At 47.9% G+C, this 23091-nt stretch overlaps 3 protein-coding genes and 1 long non-coding RNA gene across 10 annotated transcripts; 2 read left to right on the top strand and 2 right to left on the bottom strand.

The window, feature by feature from the left end:
- The first annotated feature begins 226 nt into the window (after positions 1-226).
- Positions 227-9658, top strand: Hmbs (hydroxymethylbilane synthase). Of its 5 annotated transcripts, none has more exons than XM_048417632.3 (14): positions 232-390; positions 4316-4369; positions 4733-4805; positions 5130-5179; positions 5270-5325; positions 5644-5721; positions 6631-6708; positions 6821-6896; positions 7928-8041; positions 8246-8284; positions 8477-8596; positions 8838-8891; positions 9006-9092; positions 9178-9658. In XM_048417632.3, exons 1-14 carry the CDS (start codon positions 358-360, stop codon positions 9349-9351), a joined length of 1086 nt encoding a protein of 361 aa, XP_048273589.1. In that variant the 5' UTR covers positions 232-357; the 3' UTR covers positions 9352-9658. The 5 variants fall into 5 exon arrangements, with proteins under 5 accessions (XP_085544774.2, XP_048273592.1, XP_048273589.1 ...); XM_048417633.2 differs by lacking the exon at positions 232-390 and adding an exon at positions 4015-4161; XM_048417634.2 differs by lacking the exon at positions 232-390 and adding an exon at positions 4020-4173.
- Positions 9659-9943: 285 nt separating this feature from the next.
- Positions 9944-11317, bottom strand: H2ax (H2A.X variant histone). The gene is made up of 2 exons (XM_048417636.3): positions 10467-11317; positions 9944-10289 (listed from the first exon to the last, which is right to left on the bottom strand). Exon 1 carries the CDS (start codon positions 11227-11229, stop codon positions 10798-10800), a length of 432 nt encoding a protein of 143 aa, XP_048273593.1. The 5' UTR covers positions 11230-11317; the 3' UTR covers positions 9944-10289; positions 10467-10797.
- A 44-nt stretch (positions 11318-11361) lies between these two features.
- LOC125389167 (uncharacterized) lies at positions 11362-13042 on the top strand. Its single transcript, XR_007228405.3, has 2 exons — positions 11362-11765; positions 11888-13042. It is a non-coding gene; the product is annotated as an uncharacterized LOC125389167 (long non-coding RNA).
- Positions 12004-18300, bottom strand: Dpagt1 (dolichyl-phosphate N-acetylglucosaminephosphotransferase 1). Of its 3 annotated transcripts, XR_015001614.2 has the most exons (10): positions 17973-18298; positions 17508-17628; positions 17015-17228; positions 16225-16371; positions 14642-14726; positions 13576-13764; positions 13204-13291; positions 12885-13040; positions 12366-12799; positions 12004-12261 (listed from the first exon to the last, which is right to left on the bottom strand). XR_015001614.2 is itself a non-coding variant. In XM_048417629.3 (9 exons), the coding sequence occupies exons 1-9, from the start codon at positions 18131-18133 to the stop codon at positions 12734-12736; spliced, it is 1227 nt and encodes a 408-aa protein (XP_048273586.1). In that variant the 5' UTR covers positions 18134-18298; the 3' UTR covers positions 12275-12733. The 3 variants fall into 3 exon arrangements, 2 of the variants coding, with proteins under 2 accessions (XP_048273586.1, XP_048273587.1); XM_048417629.3 differs by lacking the exon at positions 12004-12261 and having other exon boundaries at positions 12275-12799; XM_048417630.3 differs by lacking the exons at positions 12004-12261; positions 12366-12799 and having other exon boundaries at positions 12902-13040; positions 13185-13291; positions 17973-18300.
- Positions 18301-23091: the final 4791 nt, after the last annotated feature.

Here is a 23091-nt window from a genome sequence, read left to right as displayed (position 1 = left end):
CAGGACACCCAGGGCTACACAGTGAAACCCTGTCTCGAAAAACAAAATGAAAAAAAGGAAAACAAAAAAGTATTAAAAACATAAAAATAAAAAAACCTGAGTTATTCTGTGCAGTGGGCCAGGTGATGCCGGCAAAGAGGCTGGCTATGTCGCAACCCTAATTCCCGCCCAGAGGAAGGTGCCGCCCCTTCGAGAGAGGGCAGCGGATGTGACGCAGAGCTCGGCAGGTCCTGCAGCTCGGCTGGTGTGCGGGCTCGGCCCCCATGTGCCTTCAGTCCCCGCCGGCCCAGTTCGCCGGCTTCTGCAGCCTCAAGGGCACCGCAGCGGCAGCGCCGCGCCTGCGCCCTAAGCGGAGTCATGTCCGGTAACGGCAGCGCGGCTGCAACGGCGGTGAGTCCTGAGCCGGTGACCCGCACGCCTCTGGGTTTTTTGGATGCAACGATTGGTCCCGAGTTGCCATGCTCCGTCGTCTATTGGTCAGAACAGCTAGCTGTCATTTCTCCCCCCTCCCTCTAGACATTTTAAAGGGCCAGTAACTAGATTGCCCTTCCAAAGGGAAGGGGGTGATCCTGAGCTGTTGGGGCAGGGTTGGGAGTGGAAAGATGGTCCACCTTTGGGCTTCTGCCGGAATTTCCCTAAGCTTAAGGGATAGTGGGCTAGTAAAAGTGTATACACAGACAAGATTCTTTCATGAAGTAGGTAGGGGTCAAGGCAAATCCAGCTGCCTTGAACACTAACCAATTGATCATGGGAGAGCACCCCACTCCCACCCCATGAATTAGAACTATATGCGAACATCTTGGAGGTGTGCCTTCTCCCTTTCTCCGTTATAAAAGTCACCCAAACCCAGCCACCCAGCTAAGACACACCTGAATTACTCTTGTCAATGGGAGCCACTTGGGCTTTGTCATTCCTTGCCTGCTGGAAAGCTCTGGACTTTGGGCAGGCCTTACACTGAGCCCTGAGGCCACTGGCTGCCTGAGATAAGGCAGAGCTGTGGGGCCTGCTTATCTCTTGCCCAGCCTGGGAGCCACGGGGGAGTCTTTTTAGTGTAGACGTTTCAGAGCTCAGGTTAGGAGGAGGAAGATCTAGATTCCAGCATCCACTTTCTGCCTGTGCGTAGTGTGAGACTTTCAGCCAGTCATTTGACCTCTCTTCATCTTTGCTTTTGTGACTCTTGCTGGAAGTACCTGCCCTGTCTCACGCAGTAGGGTTGTTGTGAGGACAGTGTACGGAAAGGATGGCTCAAGCCTTTAAATGATACTCCAGGCTGGTCTCAGATTCCTGGGCTGGGCCGATTCTCCCAGTTACCAACTTACTGAGTGTTGACACTACAGACGTGTGCCGCCGTGCCCTGTGTGTTTTATTTTGCTTTTTATTTGATTACTGTTTCTTGTTACCGTGTCTGTGTTTGTGCCCATGGACACAGGCCATAATGCAAGTGTACAGTGGAGAATAACTTCTGGATGTGTGTTCTCCTTCCACAATATCTGGGGGTAGAACTTAATGTCATCAGGTTTGTACAGCATCTTGCCAGGCCAGCCCAAATACTTATTTTTGTTTGTTTGTTTGTTTGTTTGTTTTGGAGACAGGGTTTCTCTGTGTAGCCCTAACTGTCCTGGAACATGCTTTGTAGACCAGGCTAGCCTCAAACTCACAGAGATCTGCCTATCTCTGCCTCCTCAATGCTGGGATTAAAAGCATATGCCACATGCCCAACTCCAAATACTTTTTAAAAAAAAAATATTTCTTATGGCTTATTTAACTTTATTTTATGTGCATTGGTGTGAAGGTGTCAGATCCCCTGGAACTGGATTTTCAGTCAGTTGTGAGCTGCCATGTGGGTGCTGGGAATTGAACCCAGATCCTCTGGAAGGGCAGTCAGCGTTCTTAACCGCTGAGCCATCTCTCCAGCCTCTCCAAATACTTTTTTAAAAATTAATTTGTTATGCTTGGCAGTGGTGGCACTTTAATCCCAGCAGTCAGCCGGATCTCTGAGTTCAAAGCCAGCCTTGTTTACAGAGTGAGTTCAAGGACAGCCAGGATCACACAGGGAAACCCTGTCTCCGGAAACAAAATAAAATTAGTTTGTTTATATGTGTGGGTGTTTTGCTTGAATACAGGTCTGTGTGAACTACTTGTGTGTCCAGCAAAGGCCAGATGAGGGAACCAGAGATCCCCTGGAACTAGAGTTACAGAATATTGTAACCTCTGTGTGGGTGCTGGGAATTGAACCTAGTGCTTTAATCAGGGAACCATCTCTCCAGCCCCACACGTCACAATACTTTTTTTTTGGTGGTTGAGACAGGGTTTCTCAGTGTAGTCCTGGCTGTCCTGAAACTCATAGACCAGGCTGGCCTAGAACTCAGAGATTCGCCTGCCTCTGCCTCCTGAGTGCTGGGATGAAAGGCGTGCACTACCACCCAATACTCATTTTTTTTTTTAATGGAACAGTTGGACTTGAAAATGCTGTGTGGGGTCAATTAAGGAATTGCTTGACCCTAGTAATTCCTTCCTGTGAGCACCTGTGGCCTGGAATTTCTGTGTTGAGTATTTCAAGCCTAGCTAAATTGAAGAGGCTGTCTCAGAGTCATTTGAGGGAGGAATTATCACAGTGGAGTAGTCTGGTGTCCAAGGGTAAATTTTTACCTCCTCCAGTGACCAAGAACCTGAGTGTCTGCTGCAGAAGAACCTGTAAGATGAGGGACCCAGTGCAGGGAGGGTGGACGGTTTCTACAATGGCTCCAGTCAGCAGAAAGAAATAAGACCTTTGTGTCAGACTGCAGAACCCAGTTCTACCTGCTTGACACTAAACACCTTTATCCAAGGCACCGTGACAGGAGGAAGAGGTGTGTCCCTTTGAGCTCTTGGCTCCAGCTCTGACTTCAGAAAAAAAAAAACCAAAAACATTTAGACAAATTAATGTTAGGCAGTTCCTCATAGACTACCCTCATAGTCTTTTATTTTATTTTATTTTGTTTTTAGAGACAGGGTTTCTCTGTCTACCAGTCCTGACTGTTTTAGAACTCACTTGGTAGACCAAGCTGACCTCCAACTCACTGAGATCCGCCTGCCTTTGCCTCCCTAGCACTGGGATTAAAGGTGTGCGTCTTTGCCAACCGACCTCTTTTTTTTTTTTTAATTTAATTAGTTTTTGTTTTTTCGAGACAGGGTTTCTCTGTGTAGCTTTTAAGTCTGTCCTGGATCTCATTCTATAGACCAGGCTGGCCTCGAACTCACAGAGATCCGCCTGCCTCTGCCTCCTAAGTGCTGGGATTAAAGGCATACACCACCACTGTCTGGCCTGGCCTCTTATTTATTTATTTATTTTTTAAGATTTATTTATTATGTATACAGTATTCTGCCTGCATGTATGCTTGCACACCAGAAGAGGGCACCGGATCTCATTCTAGATGGTTGTGAGCTAAATGTGGTTCCTGGGAATTGAACTCAGGATCTCTGGAAGAGGAGCCAGTGCTCTTAATCACGGAGCCCTCTCTCCAGCCTGCGTATTGGTGTTTTGCACTAATATTTGTGTGAGGGTGTTAGGTCCTCTGGAACTGGAGTTAAGAGAATTGTGAGCTGCCATGTGGGTGCTGGGAGTTGAAGCCGGATCCGCTGGAAAAACAGTCAGTGCTCTTAACTGCTGATCCATCTCTTCAGCCACTAGCCTCATAGTCTTCTGGGACAATGAGACATCTTGAGGCATCAGGTGGCCTTTCATTTAACAAGACCTTGATGGATGATGTCCCCAAAGCCACCCAGTCAAGAGGGTGAACAGTACTATGCATTAGATTGGCTGACCTCAGTCCTTGTAGGTCAGGGTAAGGAACCCTTAGTGCTTCACCTAGTGGGTAGTGAGACTTTCTCAAGTACCTGAGTTGTTGTGGACAGCAAACCTGTCCTCTGTGTGTGGCTTCAGCTGTCATGCACCAGCCTCTTGCAGGCCCCACCCTCCGGCAGGGCCCACCCTCACTGTGCTTAGGCTGATGGGCCTTATCATTTTCTCCACCTGGCTGTGCAACCCTCCCACTGAGCACAGCATTGGCCAGGCTGGGCTTTGAGGCTCAGTGTCATAGTTGCTGCTGCTGTTACCACAACGAATCCCCTTACAACTTTCCTTTGGTCCCTGCTTCTCTGAATCCTGTAGGAAGGCAGAAGGTACCAAGGAAGGTTAGAGGACCAGTTATGGGACTCTTTTCCTATTTGAAGACTCCCTGGCCAGAGCCTGGGATCCTTTCTCCGAAGCCTGTGGTTCTGGTTCTTGGATAAGGTGTCGTGGAACAGACTGTAACCTGGGGGCTTTCTTCTGCAGGGAGAAAACGGCTCAAAGATGAGGGTGATTCGCGTGGGGACCCGTAAGAGCCAGGTAAGTACAGACGTACGGGGTTGCCATAAGAGTTCTAACTAATGCTCACAAAGTCATCCGTTGATGGGACCCAGAGGGCTAGTTCCTAGCATAGAGGACGCAAGAGTATCTGGGAGTCAGTCTTATCGGGAATGGCGGCTTACTGATGCTGGACATTTACTACCTCTGAAAAGAAAGTCCCTGGACCAAGGAAGTGGTTAGAGACACAGAAAGAACTCCCAAGCCAGGCCCTTCTTTCTCATCCCCCCCCCCCCCCCACGTGAGAAGTCTAGACCGTTTTTTATCTTTCTTGACCCATATGAGGATTTGAGCCTGGGGCAGTGGCCAGGGAAGGGCAGGAACAATTCAGATCTCTGTCCCCAGCTGGCTCGCATACAGACGGACACTGTGGTGGCGATGCTGAAAACCTTGCACCCGGGCATGCAGTTTGAAATCAGTAAGTTTGCTTGAGAGGAATGAATGGCAGCGAGTGGGAGGCCAGCGAATGGGAGAAGGCGGCATTTTGGACTCTGAGGGCAGTCAAAACCTGTTTGTGAGAGTCTTGTTTTAGCTGCTTGCAGGTGGAGGGCTAACTTCCTATGAACGCGTTTACCTCCAACTGCCTGGGCTAGCCTGGCATACCTTCTGCCTTGGGTCTGCTTTTTCTGTTAATGTGGGTATTCCTTGAGGCTAGGAGCTGGGGCTTGTGGGACTCTTCGTGCCGTACTGATCCAATGGTGGCAGTAGGTACTGATTAACGGGTACCTGACTCTCTCCTCAGTTGCCATGTCTACCACGGGGGACAAGATTCTCGATACTGCACTCTCTAAGGTAATGACCGTCCCTGTCCCTGCTCTTCCAGTCCCTCTCCCCCTTATTCCCACAAGGGGTTCCACTCTGAGACTCACTCTTCCCTGGCAGATTGGAGAGAAAAGCCTGTTTACCAAGGAGCTAGAATACGCCCTGGAGAAAAATGAGTAAGTGCGAATGGAGAGCATGGCCCTCCCCAGTCTCCCACTAGAACCCCAGAGTGGCTCCCCAATATTAGCAGGACTGTGGTGTTAGGATAAGGAGCTCCTAGGTGTCCACACAGGGAGTGGCTTATTTTGGAGCAACCTGATTGCCTAGACATAAGATTGTCTGGGAAATGGGGTAGAGTCATTGAGAGGAAAGCAGGCCTCAGGGTCTTTAGGTCTTAGGACTGCCTCTTCCTGAATGGCTATAGCTCAGGTAGGTGGAGAAGTGTGAGGTCAACTACTCAACTCCTCTCTGCATGCCCTCCCTCCTCTCTCTAGAGTGGACCTGGTTGTTCACTCGCTGAAGGATGTGCCCACTATACTACCTCCTGGCTTCACCATTGGAGCCATCTGCAAGTAAGCACGAGGGGCTGGGCAGGGGTGCATCCCACCATGGGGGTCTTTGACTTTTTTTCCCTTTAGGACGTGGCCACTTAGCTCTCTGCTGGGAAGGTTGTCAGTCATTAAACACAGCAGAAAGCTCTGGGAAAAGCCAGTTGGTCGGCTAGCTAGAGTACATGGAGTTGGGCTCAGTGGCACAGGCCTGTAATTCCAGTTACTAGGGATGGCTAAGAAAGAGGATCAGAGGTTCACAGCTTGCTTGGGCTAGAGTGATTTCAACCAGCCTGAGAATTTAGTAAGAATGTGTCTCAAGGTGTTGGGTGCTAGAAGGCTGGCTTATGATGGCCTAGGTGGTAAAGGCATTTGCTTTCAAGCCTGTTGACCAGAGTTCAATCCCTGGTTCATATGGTAGAAGGGAAGACTTGAAGCCCACAAGTTGTCATCTGATGGACACATACATGCCATGGACACATACATGCCATGGCATGCATACTCTCCGCATAAATAAAAATGTAAACAACCAAGAAAGCAAAACAGGAAAGAAACCTTTTGTAAAGAATATAAAAAGTCAGGCCTGGGGCTGGAGAGATGGCTCAGTGGTTAAGAGCATTGCCTGCTCTTCCAAAGGTCCTGAGTTCAATTCCCGGCAACCACATGGTGGCTCACAACCATCTGTAATGGGGTCTGGTGCCCTCTTCTGGCCTGGAAATATACACACAGACAGAATATTGTATACATAATAAATAAATATTTTAAAAAAAAGTCAGGCCTGGTGGATCACACCTATAACCTTAGCTTTCTGGAAGCTGAAACAGAAGGATTATTGTGAATTTAAACTAGCCCGGGGTACATCATAAATTTTAGGGCTAGCGTTAAACCCTGTCTCCAAATAATAATAAATTTATTTCATCATTTGCTCTCCAGACGAGAAAATCCTTGTGATGCTGTTGTCTTTCACCCAAAATTTATTGGGAAGACTCTAGAAACCTTACCAGAGAAAAGGTGAGTGGGGGGGGGGGGCTGGTGGACAGAAGACAGAGGGACGGACAGTGGAGAATAGCGAGCAGCCCATGTTAAATTTAATTTTAAACTCTCTCTCTCTCTCTCTGAACAGCGCAGTGGGAACCAGCTCCCTGAGGAGAGTGGCCCAGCTACAGAGAAAGTTCCCACATCTGGAATTCAAGAGTATTGTATCCTTTCACAAGAGGGAAGGGCAGTGACTAAAGAGGAGGAGAAGGTCTAGAGGGCTCTTGAGAGTCCTGAGTAAGGACCTTCCAAAGCAGTGGTCCATGGGAGCAGTGGGTTATCTTCTTTCCGTCCATCTGTCCATCCACCCACCCAACCATCTTTAATGTTTTCTTAAACTCTGGCAGGTGCCTGGCAACAAGGATAATTATAAAATAAACATTGTTCCTGCTTATAGAGAGTGCATGTTAGTTAGGGAGACGACAGGCATTGACAATCAGTAATTATCTCTGGATGGCCAGGATTAAAGGTGCTCCCATTTTTACTTTATTTGCTACTAAGCAGTTTTGACTTTTACTGTGGCCTTGTGGTTCTTAGAACTATTTTTAAAAAGAGCATGACCTGGGACTGGAGAGATGGTTTAGAGCTGGCTGCTTTTCCAGAGGACTCTGGTTCAACTCCCAGCACTCACTTGGTGACTCACCTGTCTCTACCTTCAGCTCTAGGAGATCTGATGCCCTCTTCTGACCTCTGCTGACATACATGCATGCAAAACACCCATACACATAAAAATAAAATTAAATAAATAAATAAATAAAAAAATAAAAATAGTATGTCCCAGCCGGGCGGTGGTGGTGCATGCCTTTAATCCCAGCACGCGGGAGGCAGAGGTGGGCGGATCTCTGTGAGTTCGAGGCCAGCCTGGTCTACAAGAGCTAGTTCCAGGACAGGCTCCAAAGCTACAGAGAAACCCTGCCTCGAAAAACAAAAAACAAACAAACAAAAAAATAGTGTGTACCAGTCAGGTGTGGTGGCGCATGCCTTTAATCCCAGCATTCTGGAGGCAGAAGCAGGCAGATAGATATCTGTGAGTTCAAGTCCAGCCTGGTCTACATAGTGAGTCCCAGTACAGTCAGACTACACTGAGATCCTGTCCAAGAGTCTGTAAAAGTCAGCTAGAAGGAGACAAGAGACTGTGGGGCAGAGGGTGGGGTGCACTGTGTGGGTCACGATTCTCCTTAGCGTCTCTCCACAGCGGGGCAACCTCAACACCCGACTGCGGAAGCTGGATGAGCAGCAGGAGTTCAGTGCCATTATCCTGGCTGTGGCTGGCCTGCAGCGCATGGGCTGGCAAAACCGGGTGGGGCAGGTAGGCGCTACCCTGTTCCATTCTATTTTAATCTGCCTCTCCTGCTATCTTCGTGACCATTCTGTCAATAACACGACGAGCCAGAAGTAAGCTCAGGCTAGGGAGTGAGATTAGAGGCCAGACTCCTGTGCGTGCCTCCCCCAGGCGTCGCGGTTGACAAACCCTAGCTCACTGCCCACCACTCTGTTCTGTCTGCCTCCACAGATCTTGCATCCAGAGGAATGTATGTATGCTGTGGGTCAGGTAAGTTTGCCTGGAGAGGCTCTGTTCATGTGCCCCTTCATAAACCTGCGTTTATAATCTTTGGCATCTGCTCCCCCTCAAATAAATTGTTCAGGCTTTGGCAAGCAGAAGACCCTGGGAAGCAGGTAGAAGAGGGGTTGTTCCCATGTTCGGCTTCCCGACTGGAGAAAGATCGGCCTGTTTTTCCTTTAGGGAGCCCTAGCAGTGGAAGTCCGAGCCAAGGACCAGGATATCTTGGATCTAGTGAGTGTGTTACATGACCCTGAGACTCTGCTTCGCTGCATTGCTGAGAGGGCCTTTCTGAGGCACCTGGTAAGACTTGAGCTCCTCCCGTGGTGATGCGAGGACTTGGGGAATCAGGAAGGGCAGTAGGAAGACTTCTCAGAAAAGTGTTCTGTATGTAGTGGTAACTTAAGAATTGTGGAATGTTTTGTTAAGTGCAGAGAGAGAACATTGGTCTGGCCCCAGCAGGCTTTTCAGTTAATATCCTTAGAGGTTTGTGGTCAAAAAGTGATGTTAAAGGCCCTTAGAGCTCAAAGAGCATTCATTGCAGGAAGGGGGCTGTAGCGTGCCAGTAGCAGTGCACACAGTGATGAGCGATGGACAGGTAAGCAGGGAAAATGGATGGGGGGGAGGGGGGGCAGCTGTGGCACTTCCGTGTACACCCAAACAGCTAACAACTTTCTCCTGAATATGTGCTACAACCCATTCTGTTTCCTAGCTGTACCTGACTGGAGGAGTCTGGAGTCTAGACGGCTCAGATAGCATGCAAGAGACTATGCAGGCCACCATCCAGGTCCCTGTCCAGGTACTGGCTGGGAGATGAGAGAGGAATAAACAAAAGTACTTGTAGGCTTCCCTCTCACTAAATTGTAATTTCTTCTGTCACCCAGCATGAAGAGGGTCCAGAGGATGACCCACAGCTGGTTGGAATCACTGCCCGGAACATTCCAAGGGGAGCCCAGTTAGCTGCTGAGAACCTGGGCATCAGCCTGGCCAGCTTGTTGCTGAACAAAGGAGCCAAGAACATCCTGGATGTTGCACGGCAGCTTAATGATGTGCGCTAACTGGTCTGTAGGATCCAGGAGCCCTGGCTGCCACTTTCCAGTGCCTACGTGTCTCAAGTGCCCTGTGCTCCCAACTTGGGGGCTGACTATCCCAGGAGACAGGGTGTTGAGACTTCGAGAGACGTGCCTCAGCTTGGGGCCTCAATGACTGCCTTCCCCCTCAATAGTTGGGGCTTCATCTCTTTAGAAAAAGTCCATGCCAATCTTTGAATGTAACCAGTGCCACTAATAATTAAACCAGCTCTGAATGTGGTTTTGGTGGAGTTGGGGAAGATATGAATAAACTCAAAGCCCTTTTAAACTTGAATTTTGAATGTGGGACTTCTGTGTAAAAAAGAAAAAAATAGTTTCTGTGACTGCCTTATGTTCTCAGAAATGTATCCCAGAAGTGTCAAGCAAAGAACAGCCTTCAAGTCTCCATTTTACAGACCCCACTTGTATTAGTCGTTCCCACTTCCACTGTCCGAAGCAAGGGAACTTGCCATAGTTCCACTCCCACCTCCCAACACATACCCATCACATGGTTCTACCACGGAGCTATAGAACCCCAGCCCCGAGCCTACAGCAATTCAAAAATTAAATCAAGACTCCATTTTTAAAAAACCAAACAATCCTTTAATAAAATTAGCCCATTGAAACTCCCCACTACCTAAGGTTCTAAACTTGGGATAGCTGCAAAATTCCAGTTCAGAAGCCAACAGGCTCAGTCCATACAGGGTTTCACCGACGTGTGCTGGTATCTAGGTGTTCGGGTCATGAGGTGAGTCGCCGGGGGGAAAAGGGAATGGCTAGGCCCGGCAGCCAGTCAGTCTCCTGCGGCAGGAACACAGGTCTTCTGTCCACAGGCCTGCAAGCTTCTCCCAGACCCGTTCCAGGAGTCATCCTGGAGAAAATCGGTTCCTATTAGTGATTTTGTCCCGGCCACATCACACACCGGCCTATGAATGAAGATGGGTGAGAATGGTCAGAGGCCAGCAAGGGGGGCATACAGGATCAAACAGTATGACCCATTCCTCTTCACCAAAGCCTGGTAATCAAGTCACTTCCGAAGGTCCAGGCGAGGGCTAAGCACCAAGCTGAAGAGACGCCCGGGCTGCAGCTGCGGAGAGACTCACCTTCAGGCCCATCTCGGTCGCCCGCCACAGCAAAAGGCCGAGACTTCTGGAAGGTGTCGCAGCCTCTCCGCGCGGCACATCGAAGACCGAGACGAGACCGGCGAAGCTCCGGGGTGGGCAGGCGTCTTGGCGCCCGTGTCCTCCGTGGTTGACCCAGAGGCCGTGCAGGGAAAGGGAGGCAAGAACGCGCGAGGGTAGAGAAAGGGGGTAGAACGGGGACGCGGCGGCCCGGCCCTCAGTGGCTCAGCTCTTTCTGTGAGGGAGGTGGTGGCCCTGAAAAGGGCCTTTGTGGAGGTGTGGGGAGGGCTGGGCGGCCACGGCGCGGGCTCCCTCAGTACTCCTGAGAGGCCTGGGTGGCTTTCTTGCCGCCCGCCGGCGCCTTGGGCCCCACGGTGGCGCTGGTCTTCTTGGGCAGCAGCACGGCCTGGATGTTGGGCAGGACGCCGCCCTGCGCGATCGTCACGCCGCCCAGCAGCTTGTTGAGCTCCTCGTCGTTGCGGATGGCCAGCTGCAGGTGGCGCGGGATGATGCGCGTCTTCTTGTTGTCGCGGGCCGCGTTGCCCGCCAGCTCCAGGATCTCGGCCGTCAGGTACTCCAGCACGGCCGCCAGGTACACGGGCGCGCCTGCGCCCACGCGCTCGGCATAGTGGCCTTTCCGCAGCAGCCGGTGCACACGGCCTACCGGGAACTGCAGGCCGGCGCGCGACGAGCGCGACTTGGCCTTAGCGCGGGCCTTGCCTCCGGTCTTGCCGCGACCCGACATCGTATACGAGGTAGAAGGGTAGAGCGCGAAGCCAACAAAGACAAACACCACCAACCGCCGCAGTCAACTGTCGCCGCGCGCGGGTGAGCGCGCCCTTATAAACTGCCTGGACACGCCCCCGCAGCCGCCCGATTGGCTCTTTTCTTTGATACCGGTCTCTAGTTGGTTGCAATTAACCTTTCAGTGACGTGCCTAGGCGGAGAGAGCTCGCCCGGCGATTGGTCCAATTTGAAAACCTTTTACCCGGGGAAGAAAGCAAGGCGGAGAGGCCTCATGTTGGAGGCTAATCTGCCGTGGAAGCGGCCAATCCGTAGTAAGCGCGCGAAGTTTAAACGCTACTGCGCGCCATCAAAACCGGAAGACAAGGAGGGTGGAGTCTGGAGCCCCCTCTACTGTCTCTGGGAAATCTGGGCCGGCCTAGGTTTTAAAGGAAAAGGGTCAGCCAGGCGGTGGTACAGCACACCTTTAATCCCAGCACTCAGGAGGCAGAGGCAGAGGCCGGTGGATTTCTGAGTTCAACGTCAGCCTTGAACAGAGTGAGTTCCCCGACAGCTAGGGCTACACGGGAAAACCCTGTCTCGAAAAATAAAGCAAAAAAAAAAAAAAGTTAAAAGGAAAGGGTCTAGGTTATAAACCACTACCGCCTTTCTCCTTCCAGGTCAGGATACTCCCACTCCCTCCTCGGATCTGGAGGGTTTAAAAGAGAAGAAATGAGACCCGAGAGTTCAATTCTATGTCACAAAACTGAGAACTGTGATCCTTCACTACCACAAGTTTAGGATTTCAATATTTATTCAACATGGTCTGTCTGGTTTCAGTTCTGTTGCTTCTCGCAGGAAAGGGTCTGATGGAGCAGAGGTAGGCATCCTAATGGAGAAGGTGCCCACCCCAATTCTTCCAATTGATCCAGAAAATAAACAGATGGGGCTGGGGCCACAGTTCACTGGTACAGCACTTAGGTACAAGGAAGCCCTGAGCTCAGTCCTCAAGCACCTCAAAGGTCAGGAAAAAGAGGGAGGGGAGTGGATACACCTACAGGAGAAAGTAAAAGACAATTCTTTATTGTCACCATTTTGAGCACATGGCCTGCCTTGGCTCTTCCTAATGGGAACACTTAAAGTCAAGTGTGAGGTTACCTTGGAGTCAGGGCCCTAGCTCTAGCCCTAGCCCAGGTTCTCTCTCAAGGTCTGGCGAATTCTTTCAGAGTCAAGGCTCTGAAAGCTGAGCTGTGAATATCCACAAAAGCTGCTCCACCCCCTTATGAGACTGCAGATGGGACAGAAACGGAGACAGTAGCGAGCTGAAGAAAGCCATAGGCAAAGTCCAACAGATGAACTTTAAGTCCAATAAGGTCCAGGTCAATAATCACAGGTGATGGGAGAAGCTGAAAACAAAACAAATGGCCAGTCAGAGAGGCCTGGACCAGAAGGCAGTCTTGGACCAGACAGGCTGGTCCTGGGTGAGGTCCAGTGGAGACTGCGGTAAAGGGCAATCTTCAGGGAACTCAGACATCATAGAAGAGTCGGACAAGCTGGTAACGAATGGAGAAGGTGACTGCACTGCTCAGGATCTAGAAGAAAAAATGAACTGGAATAAGAACTATGGTGAAATAAAGACAAGAAAATTTGCATAATTTACCCCACCCTCAATTTTACCTGTAGTAGCAGCAAAAGCAGTGTGAGGTTTCTCTCATGTATGGGCCCAAAGACTTTCAATAGCAAGTTGATGAGGGTCATGTTGTTACATTCAGTGAAGGCACCATCCTCATCCTCACCTCGGTGAACTGTCACTAACCGAAGGTTCTCTGCTACCTGGAGAGACCAGAGGTAAAGACAGCTTCAGTTATATACATTCCATCAACAGTGGATCTTTCTGACATTTCCAAACTCCCCTTGGGTCTGAGAAGGTCTAGGTTTCCCTTTTCGCATGTTAAGGATGGTGGCCTGGGGCCTTACCTCCTTGTTACCTTGTTACCTTTAAAATAAAGGTGCCCAAGAAAGAGAGGCTCTTGGTCTTGAACTTGGAATAGCTCATCTCCAGTTTGCCTGTCTTCGTATTGAGTCTGTAAAGGGAAGATAATTCCGTGTAACCCTGCGGTTACTAAGAAGAGTACTTAAGCACGGACATTTGTTTATGGTTCTGCTGCTTATAGCTGGGTGATGGAAACTGTTGTAAGCATTACACATTACGGAAGTAAATGTGCTTTGTAAATTAGAACGGGCTACCCACATAGAGTTATCCCTTTTTTTCCCTCCACTTCTTACACAGGAAATGGATAGATAGGCCCGTCTTTAGTTAACCCAAGTGAAAAACTATAATGACCCTTTCCAGTCCCAGAGTGACTACCTGGGCATGCGGTGCCGTGGGCAGGGGATGATGTGGAAGAGCTGAGGCAGTGAGTAGAGGAAATTGAATACTTGTGGCATAAAGAAGAGCAGCATGGTCTTGCTGAAGTGTCCCAAGATTCCCACCACAGCAAAGGTCATGCCAGCAAAATAACAGAAGGTATCTCCCACAAACACCTGGGACGGGTACCTGTATGGGAGAGAGGATCTGAGCCAAGGCGAGAGTCATTACTGACCCTTTCCTTCCCATCACGCACTCTCGGCAGCAGCCTAGTCCTGACCTGACTTCTAAGAGAAAGGCTGTTCCGGAAACTCTTCAGGACCCAAAGCCCCAAATTCATCTACTCCTAGGGGAGCCACAGCATTTGTTCCCAACTACTGCAGGGTAAACCATAATTCTACAGTAACAACCAGGCTGGATGTGTGGCTTAGTGATAAAGCAGTCACCTAGCATATACAAAGTCATGAATTTGATCCCCAGCATGGTATACGTGTGGTAGGGGTGGTATCTAATACCACATGCCTATAATCTCAGCTGTTAAAGAAATTGAAGGCAGAGTCGAGAGGTGGTAGAGGTAAGCGGATCTCTGTGCATTTGATGTCAGCCTGACCTACAAGAGCTAGGGCTGTTATACGGAGACGCTGTCTCGAAAAACCAAAAGAAAGGAAGGAAGGGAAGGAGGGAGGGAGGGAGGGAAAAAAGAAGGAAGGAAGAAAGAAAGAAAACTGAAACTGAAGGCAAGGCAGGACAATTGTAAGTTCAGGTCCAGCTTGATAATACAGTAAGTTCAAAGCCAACTTGGGTAACTTAAGTGAGAACCCCACTCACCCATCTCAAAAGAAAAAAAAAGGGGGGGGGATCAGGAATACAGCTAACTAGTGGAGTGCTTGACTAGCATTTCTAAGACCCCAGACCCCAGATTCAATCCCCTGTACCATAAATACACGAATGCTCATACTCACACAAACAACAGGAATGGCAAACCATTACCAATGGAAAACCCAGAGAATACTCATCTCTCCCACATATGCCAATTACGTTCTCTCTTATCCACAGGCCTACTTACCAGTTATGATACAGCAATCCCAAGGTGGTAAAAAAAAATGGTATCATAAAGTAGAGGGAAAAGACATGATCATCCCGATAATCACCTTTGGAGCAGAGTAAAAAGCAAAGTTAGTACCCACTAGGCACCTTGGTCTCATCTGTGTCTAATTTACATTCCCAGCCATTGGGAACACCTCAAGCAATTCACTTTCCAGACCAACTCTACCCCACCCTGCCCCAACTGGCCTCCACCTCCCGCCAGCTGGGATTACAGGTACTTGCCACCACACCTAGCTCTAACTTCCCCTTTCACGCCACCCAGGCAATTCCCAATTGAGCCTTCAAAAAAGCTAGTAACTGTCTTAAATGTGGTTTAGAAATTCCTGCTGGGGTTTGAATACCAGTTTTACTTCCTAGTTGTGTGGATTTGAATATGACACATTGAATTTCTCTAAGCTTCCGTCTGTCAAACTGGATAATGCCGGTTACACAGAGTCATCATTTGAGATAATGCTTTAAAAGCACTGAGCTTTAGCTAGGGGCAGGAATGGTGCCTATGCCTTTAATCCCAGCACTTGGATCTCTGAGCTCCAGGGCTACATGGTACAGCCCTGTCTCAAAACAAAACAAAGTTCTTAGTTTTATTAAGCACTTGTTGAGGTCTATCAACTAAAGACAACCAGAAATATCTAGTAGTCAAACTTCGGTTTACTTAGAAACTAAGACTTCAAAACCATATACCACAGGGAACCACAAAACGTTTCCCAAGGGGTGCTGAGGAGCTTGTTTTAGGATTTGTTTTGTGTGGTCTGGGAGAGGAAGAAAGGAAGGAGAGATATGCTCTGCACTGGGAGCTCTCGGAAGGCATGAGTCATTTTTAGTATATATATATATTTTTTAATCCAAGCAGTAGGAGGAAGTCAGGTGTGGTGCACACGCCTACAATCCACACACATTGGAGACAGGAAAAGATGATGAGTTCGAGGCCAGCCAGGTTACATAGCAAGATTGTCTCAAAACAACAAAACAAATGAATTGTTACTGGAAAAAGCTGTGTCCTCTCATGTTAGCTAAGAGAGGTTCCCGGTCATTTTCATGTTGCTTAGTGTTCTGGGTTTGTCTGTACTCAGACATGATCAGAGGGTGACCCTTTCCGATGCTGGGGTTTTCTGAAACTGTACGTCTGATAGAAATCACTGGTCTAGCTATTCACAACAAGCTCTACATGACAGCACTGCTGTTTTTCTTTCTCATGCTTAGCTTCTTATGCTGGTTTGCAGAGTAAATAGCTTCCATTCTAAAATTGCTTTTTTAAAAAATTTATTTATTATGTATATAAGTGTTTTGTCTGGGTGTAGTCTTGTACACCAGAAGAGGGCACCAGATCTCATTGCAGGTGGTTGTGAGCCACCATGTGGTTGCTGGGAATTGAACTCAGTACCTCTGGAAGAGTAGTCAGTGCTCTTAACCTCTGAGCCATCTGTCCAGCCCTCTAAAATCGCTTTTGTGTTGTCACTTTTCCCCAGGAATTCTCTAAACCCACACCAGGCAATTCCCTTAGCTCTCAGGTGTGTCTTCCTCCTGATCTCCAATCCCACCTACCTTCCAGTTCCACCAGGTTGAAGACAATGATAGAAGCGCAGATGACCAGCGACTGGCCAGCCTCTAGGCCATTGATTCCTGCTAGGATGTTGATGGCATTAGTACAGAACACCGCAAGCAGTCCCATGTAGACATAGTACAGGATCCCTGGGGAAACAGAACAGGATGAACGAAAGGATCTGAATAGGCAAGGCCTAGTAGCACAGGTCTATAATTCCAACTACTTGGAAGGCTGGGATAGGAGGATTACCAGTTTAAGACCTGCCTGGGCTAAGTAAGTTCAAGGCAACTTAGTATGTGACCCTGTTTTGAATTTTTTAAAAAAAATTTATTATTATTATTAATATTAAATATGAATTAAAGTAATTAATGTTACTTATGTGTTTATGTATTTTATGTATGTGGATACTTTGTCTGCATTTACATCTGCACACCAGAAGAGATATCAGACAGCTGTGAGCTGCCATGTGGGTGCTGGGAATTGAACTCAGGACCTTTGGAAGAGCAGTGTGTGCTCTTAACCACTGAGCCATCTCCCCAGGCCTCCTGTTTTGAAATTTTTAGAAAATGGAAAAAATAGAAAGGAAAAGCTTTGGTATAGTCAGAGTGCTTGTCTAGGAAGCATGAGGTCTTAGGTTCAATTCCTTATACAGGAAGGAAAGAAGGAGGGAAAGAAAAAGAAATCTGAGTAGACACAGGGTCAGAAAAGGAATATTTATGGAGAATATGGACCACTAGGAAGGGTGTTCTATTGGCATTTCAGAGGAAATGGTGCCACAGGGCTACTTACCCAAGTCCAAATGCAGGCCCAGAATCCAGCGGAAGGGCTTGGGTACCACAATGGTTGTATTGCCAAAGTTAGTGAAGTAGACCATGAGGAGAGGTAGTGAGGCAGCTGTGGGCAGCAGCAGCTTGTGGCGCCAGCGCAGATTGAGTACATCATCAGCGAAGCCCAGGAAGATCATGCAGCAGATGGCAAGGAGGGCACCTATCAGGGCCACAAACTGGGGAAGGTTTGGGCAAGTCACAACTCAAGCCTGCTATTCTGCCTTTCAAGAATTCTTGCTTCCTGTCTTTCCTTTTTTTTTTTTTTTCCCCTGTCTTTTTCTTTTGGAGTTGAGGATTGAACCCTGAACCGGGGGCTTTGGGTATACTAGGGAGGTTCTATCACTGAGCTATATCACCAGTCCAAGTATTCCTATAGTTGGGTCCACTGTAATCCAAATAACCCCAACTCAAGTAAGTACCCGGCCCAAGCCACCCGGCCCCACTAATGTACTTACTTCATGGTGGGGGAATGCCTTACACTGCTCCTCCACAAAGCAGTTCAGGAAGGGGAAAGGGATGAAGCAGAAGAGAATGATGAGGAAAACAGCACCGCTGATCACTCCCTGGGACTCTGGGCTGTGGCCCAACAGCAAGCAGTGGAAGAGGAAGAGGAAAGGGGCGTGGTCACTCACTACAGTAAGGGTTACGGTAACCCAAAGTGGCCTTCTTCCCGGGATTTTGTTTTGTTTGTTGGGGAGTAGTGAGTTTGTGCACAGGGAAGAGTTTACCACTGCTAGACGTTCTGACACCCAAAGGTCCCATTCCGTCCCTCCCAGGATAGACAATTCTATCACACACACCCACACACCCCACCCCGAGTTCTGGTTAGCTTTCTCCAGCAAAGCCAAGCATCTCAGTCCTCGCCCCTGTCCTGCACAACTTGGCACCCTACCCCAGCACATTCGTGTGCCGTTACTCACATCTGCTGTCGGCTGAGCTTGTTGAGATCCTGGCCACAGAGGCGCGCGGCGATAAAGTGGCTACGGAAGGCAGGAATGAGGGTGACAGTAGCCACAAAACCCAGCAGCGAGCCGATCAAATTCACTAGCAGCGGCAGCGGCAACTCTGGAAAGGCCCACATGGTGACCCGCCAGGGGCCGCCGCTCCGCCGCCTAACCAGCTAACTAGCAAATCGGGTACAATCCCAGAGGCCTCGGCAGTCCGCAGCGCCGCTCCCTACTCGCAGAGTATTCCCGCGCCAGCAGGAACAAAATCCAACTATGACCTGACCCTCCCTCCTGACCTGCAAGAGGATCTAAGTAGCAACCTCGGCTCTGCCCCGCTGCACCTACCCATTGTTTCCGCCCGGATCTTAATTGCAAAAGAACTACTGCCGCTGAAGAGCAAGGCACCATTTTTAAAACGGGCACCAGAGCCTGACGAGTGGTGGTATTTTAAACTAAGCTTTTGTTCGAGAGGAGCGACATCTTCAGAGTTTTGGAAGCGCAACTAAAGAAAGGATAAGTGGATAGTCTCGGAACATCATATTATACAGCTCAAAGTGGAAATACGCTTTGCCCAGTTCCAACATGAACGCTTCCTTGTACCACGTGGCTGACACTGCTTGTTCTGTGGTTCCACGTCTTGTCCACCCCCTCTTCCCCGCCCGCCGGTCGGGCTTAAAGGGCTAACAGCCTGAGCTTAGTCTGGGATGCCGCGGGGCTGAAAATATGGCTACTGAAAGCCTTTCGTCAGGAGGGAATAGAGTGTGGAACCACACCTGCTCTTTGCAGGAAAGCTATTGCCAACACAGTAGGAAGCCAAGGTAAACACCGCTTCCAGAAACGCAGCCACAATTTGGAGGGATTTTGTAAATTCGAAAGCTCAGACACTTGAAAAGCCCCTCCCATTCTTTTTCTCGTTCACGATCCAGGTACATTTCCCTCAACAACCCACCCACCTTATGCCTCCACGATAGCAGTTTGTTGCTGGGCAACCCACGGCTACATTTCGCCACTGAGGGAGCTGTTTGTGCATTCGGGTGTTGGATTTGAGCAGGAACTTTAACTTGGTGCTGGATCACAGCAGTGTGTCAAGCTCTCAAAACACGGAGACGTACTGAGGCATTGGGAAGAGCTAATGAGGCAGGAGAGCTTAACCATACCTCCGGTGAGCCAGTGGGTCTCCAGTAAGGTTTCTTCCTCCAAGTCACTTGCCTTTTGACATCTGTTCTGCAAGTAGCAGATTGATCCTCTTAGGTGGCAAATGTTTTCCATTTCTCAGAGAGGAATCCACCACAGAGAATTAGGGAGTTGGCATCAATGTGGTATTTTGTCCATTCCTTTTAAATATAGCATGCTCCTAGAATCAGGGTGACGTTGACATTTTTTTAGGTCAAAGATAATCTTTCCTTTTCCTCCAAACCAGGTATTAAAATGTCGCTTTTACTTGAAAATGGCTCTTATTAACACTAAAGGCCTATCTGTCTGTCTGTCTGTCTGTCTGTCTGTCTCTCTCTCTCTCTCTCACACACACACACACATAATTTACTGGATAGTATACTAAGTTTTGTTTTTCTATGTGTGTCCACATTCAAGCAGACACCAGGGAGGCAAATGTTTCCCTTTCCGATGGTGTCCCCTGAGGGTTAGGACACAAAGATACCTCTGTCCAAGGCATCATCGAGCATGATGAGTTAGTTTAGAAAAGATAGAGAGCCATAGAAATACACAGAAGTGAGAGGGCCCTGTAGTGAGAGGATAAGGGTCTTTCAAACAGGGAGCAGGTGGGAAGGTGGAGCTTGCAGGATCCCCAGAGGAGGGAGCATTCAGTTTTCTTGTTGATCAGAAGGAGGCTGAGACTCCCTGGAGAGGTGAGGGACAGTCTGTATCATTTTTCTTTTAATTGTTATTTTTATTTGGAGTCCAATCCTAGTACATCTTTTCCAACCAGGCTTAACCCATAAAATCCTAGTGTATTTTTCTTCTCCAGAAATCACTATCTTATCCACCACCCACCTAGGAGGGTGAGAAGACTTGTCTAAACACAAGGCACTGGGGATTTATCAGTTACATGGACATGCTACCATCAGAAGTGGTTACCTGGATACTTGTCATATAATCAGAATAATCTTGCTCCCATGATAGCAGTGCTGCCTTGATTAATAGAGAAAGAAACAAATACATGGCTCACTTGAAATTTTGTGTCTCTCCTGGTAAGAGTTTAAACATGCACCTGAATCCTGAAGAGTCAGTCATCAGTCAGGGACTCACAGGTCTGCTGAGCAGCAATCGTCCCTGTGCTGAGTAGACAGCACACATCTACTGAGCAGCGGAGTGCCTCCCAGAAAGCAAGGCCAGCCTACTAGGAAATCGATTGCCTGACAAAGCCTACCTCAGAAATGGTTCCTGAGAGAGCTCTGCAAAGTCTGGGGCCCTGAGACTTGCAAGCTCTGCCGGTGGCCCCGTCCTTTTCTTCCTACCTTTCTCCATTCACTCTAGCTAGCAAAGCTCATCATCAGGAAGTAAAACCTAACATCTCCCATTCCATGGACTGACATAGATTATGAAAATTAGGAATAATACAGAAATGCTTAGTTTCAACCTGGCTGGTCTGGAACTCACTGTATAGAGTAGCTTGACTTTGAACTTGTGCAATCCTCTTGCCTTTCCCTTCTGAATGCTGGTATTATACATGCCATCACATCCAGCCTAGAGTTCTGGTTCTTAAACTTGACTGACCATAGGGCTAATAAAGAGGCTGGGAAAGACGCTCAGACAGATTTCTGAACAGGGCAGAAATTTCTAATATTACTCAAATAGAGGAAGAAAAGTATGGATTCAAGTGATACCTTTTGTTGTAGAATATTATTTTTTTAATATTTATTTATTATGCATATAGTGTTCTGTCTACATGTATGCCTGCTGGTCAGGAGAGGGTGCCAAATCTTATTACAGATGGTTGTGAGTGACCATGTGGTTGCTGGGAATTGAGCTCAGGACCTCTGGAAGAGCAAGCTGTGCTCTTAACCACTGAGGCAACTCTCCAGTCCAGAATATTAGTTTAAGATGTGTTATATTTGTTTATTCTGTGGAATATTTGTTTAGTGATGCAAAGATGTGTTGCATTCTTTTAGATTGCATTTGTTTAACTCTGTGAAGCTGTGTTACTTTGCCTGTCTAACACACCTAATTGGCCTAATAAAGAGCTGAATGGCCAATAGCCTGGCAGGAGAAAAGATAGGTGGGACTGGCAGGCAGAGAGAATAAATAGGAGAAAAGGGGGATTGGGATGCAAGAGAGATCAAGTAACTCAAGTAGTGAGAAAAGTAGGGACCAGCCACACAGCCAGCCACAGAGTAAGAGTGAAAGTAAGATACACAGAAGTAAGAGAAAGGGAAAAGCCCAGAGGCAAAAGGTAGATAGCATAATTATAGTTAAGAAAAGCTGGATAGCAATAAGCCAAGCTAAGGTCAGTCATTTATAAGGAAGAATAAGCCTCCATGTGTGATTTATTTGGGAGCTGAGTGGCAGGTCCCTCAAAAGAGCCAAAAAAGTAAAAGAGTAAAAAACAACCTGATGTGGAATGTCCTGCATATGTGTGAAACAGCCTTTCAAATTTCCTGCTTCATGGAAAAGTCTGCCAGATACTATGGGCCTGTAGGCTGAAGATGGATGCCCCAATGTTATAGAAGAACTTTGGGTGACTGTCGAAGCAGTGAGATGTCTCTGTCAATTCTGAAGTTTTGGAAGTTGCTTACAATGTGCTTCCTGTTTACTTAGATAATATTATATCCTTTTAGGGTCTTTGACAGAATTGAAGACAGATAGTTATAGTTTTCCTTAGTTATGAAACTTTAGGTTCATAAAGAAATATTGTAACTGTAATTCTTATTTGATAACTGTTTTGCTATATGTAATTTTACTATGTTAAAGTTAGAAACCTTTTATTTAGAAAGAAAAGAGATGATGTGGGATGTCTTTCTGGATATGTTTTGCTTTTATTGGTTAATGAATAAAGCTGTTTGGCCAGTGACTTAACAGAGTAAAGTCAGGTGGGAAATCTGAACAGAGATATATAGAGAGAGTAGGCTGAGTCAGAGAAACGTCATGTAGCTGCTGAAGGAGAAGAATGCCAGAACCTTACTGACAGGCCAGAGCCTCATGGTGATATACAGATAAACAGAAATGGATTATTTAAGATGTTAGAGCTAGCTAGAAATAGGCCTGAGCCATCAGCTAAACAGTGCTGTAATTAATATAGTTTCTTTGTGATTATTTGTCACACAGGACACCAATACATTGTCTCTGTTTACCTACAACCAACAACACCTATTTCCTCTTAAAGAGCTTGGACAAATTGAATGCTAACAAAGGTCAACCTAAAATCTAAAATGAGTGGTAATCATCAACTTAGTTTTATGCTGCTCATATTTGGTTCTAGTGTTCCCTTTGAAGTATGATGTCTTGTCTTCTCTAATTTTTGTTTGTTTTATTTGATATGTAGCCTAGAATGGTCTTGAACTCAGAATCTCCTGCTGCTGCCTCCCATATGCATGCTGAGATTATAGGTGTGAGCCACCATGTCCTGTCCAAGCGAAGCTCACTTCTGAGGCTATTTGAACCTCAACCACTGAGGTACCACTTATGGTAGGTTGCCTTGATGCAGCCTACCCCACCCCTTTGCAGTGCTGGAAGAGGAACCCACAGCCCTGTGCATTTGGGGCCAGGCCTCTACCTCTGAGCTATACTCCAAACCCTACTGCACCATTTTCTGTTAAGACATTTTAAGATAGGATCTTTCATATCCCAGGCTGGGCTTGAATTTACTAAGTAGTCCTTATTGTCAGCCTGACCTTGGATTTCTGATCTTTCTACCTTGCTTCCACTGCCTGAGGGTTGAATCAACAGTTGTGTGCCACCATGCTTAGTTTATGTGGTGCTGAGGTTCATCTCAAGGCTTTGTGCGTGCTAAGCTAGCACTTGACCAACTGAACTAGACTTCTAACTCTAGATAACTGAGGTGGGGGCATGGTGGTTGCACCCTTTTAGCCCTCTGTGAGTTCAAGGGCAGCCTGATCTACATAGGGAGTCCCAAGCC

This window comes from Myodes glareolus, chromosome 4 (assembly GCF_982192425.1).
Source record: "Myodes glareolus chromosome 4, mMyoGla1.1, whole genome shotgun sequence".
In the NCBI taxonomy this organism is placed as follows: domain Eukaryota; kingdom Metazoa; phylum Chordata; class Mammalia; order Rodentia; family Cricetidae; genus Myodes; species Myodes glareolus.
Note: the sequence above shows the minus strand (reverse complement) of the source record. Positions and strands in the feature narration are given on the sequence as shown.

Coding starts and splice junctions, on each gene's coding strand:
- Dpagt1 (XM_048417629.3), bottom strand. CDS start 18,133: ATGTGGGCCTTTCCAGAGTTGCCGCTGCCGCTGCTAGTGAATTTGATC. Junction 17,629..17,972: donor AAGCTCAGCCGACAGCAGAT/GTGAGTAACGGC, acceptor GTTGGGCCACAG/CCCAGAGTCCCAGGGAGTGA. Junction 13,041..13,203: donor TGGGCACCTTTATTTTAAAG/GTAACAAGGTAA, acceptor TGGTCTCTCCAG/GTAGCAGAGAACCTTCGGTT.
- H2ax (XM_048417636.3), bottom strand. CDS start 11,229: ATGTCGGGTCGCGGCAAGACCGGAGGCAAGGCCCGCGCTAAGGCCAAG.
- Hmbs (XM_085688648.2), top strand. CDS start 358: ATGTCCGGTAACGGCAGCGCGGCTGCAACGGCG. Junction 8,285..8,476: donor GTATGTATGCTGTGGGTCAG/GTAAGTTTGCCT, acceptor TTTTTCCTTTAG/GGAGCCCTAGCAGTGGAAGT. Junction 8,892..9,005: donor CAGTGATGAGCGATGGACAG/GTAAGCAGGGAA, acceptor TCTGTTTCCTAG/CTGTACCTGACTGGAGGAGT.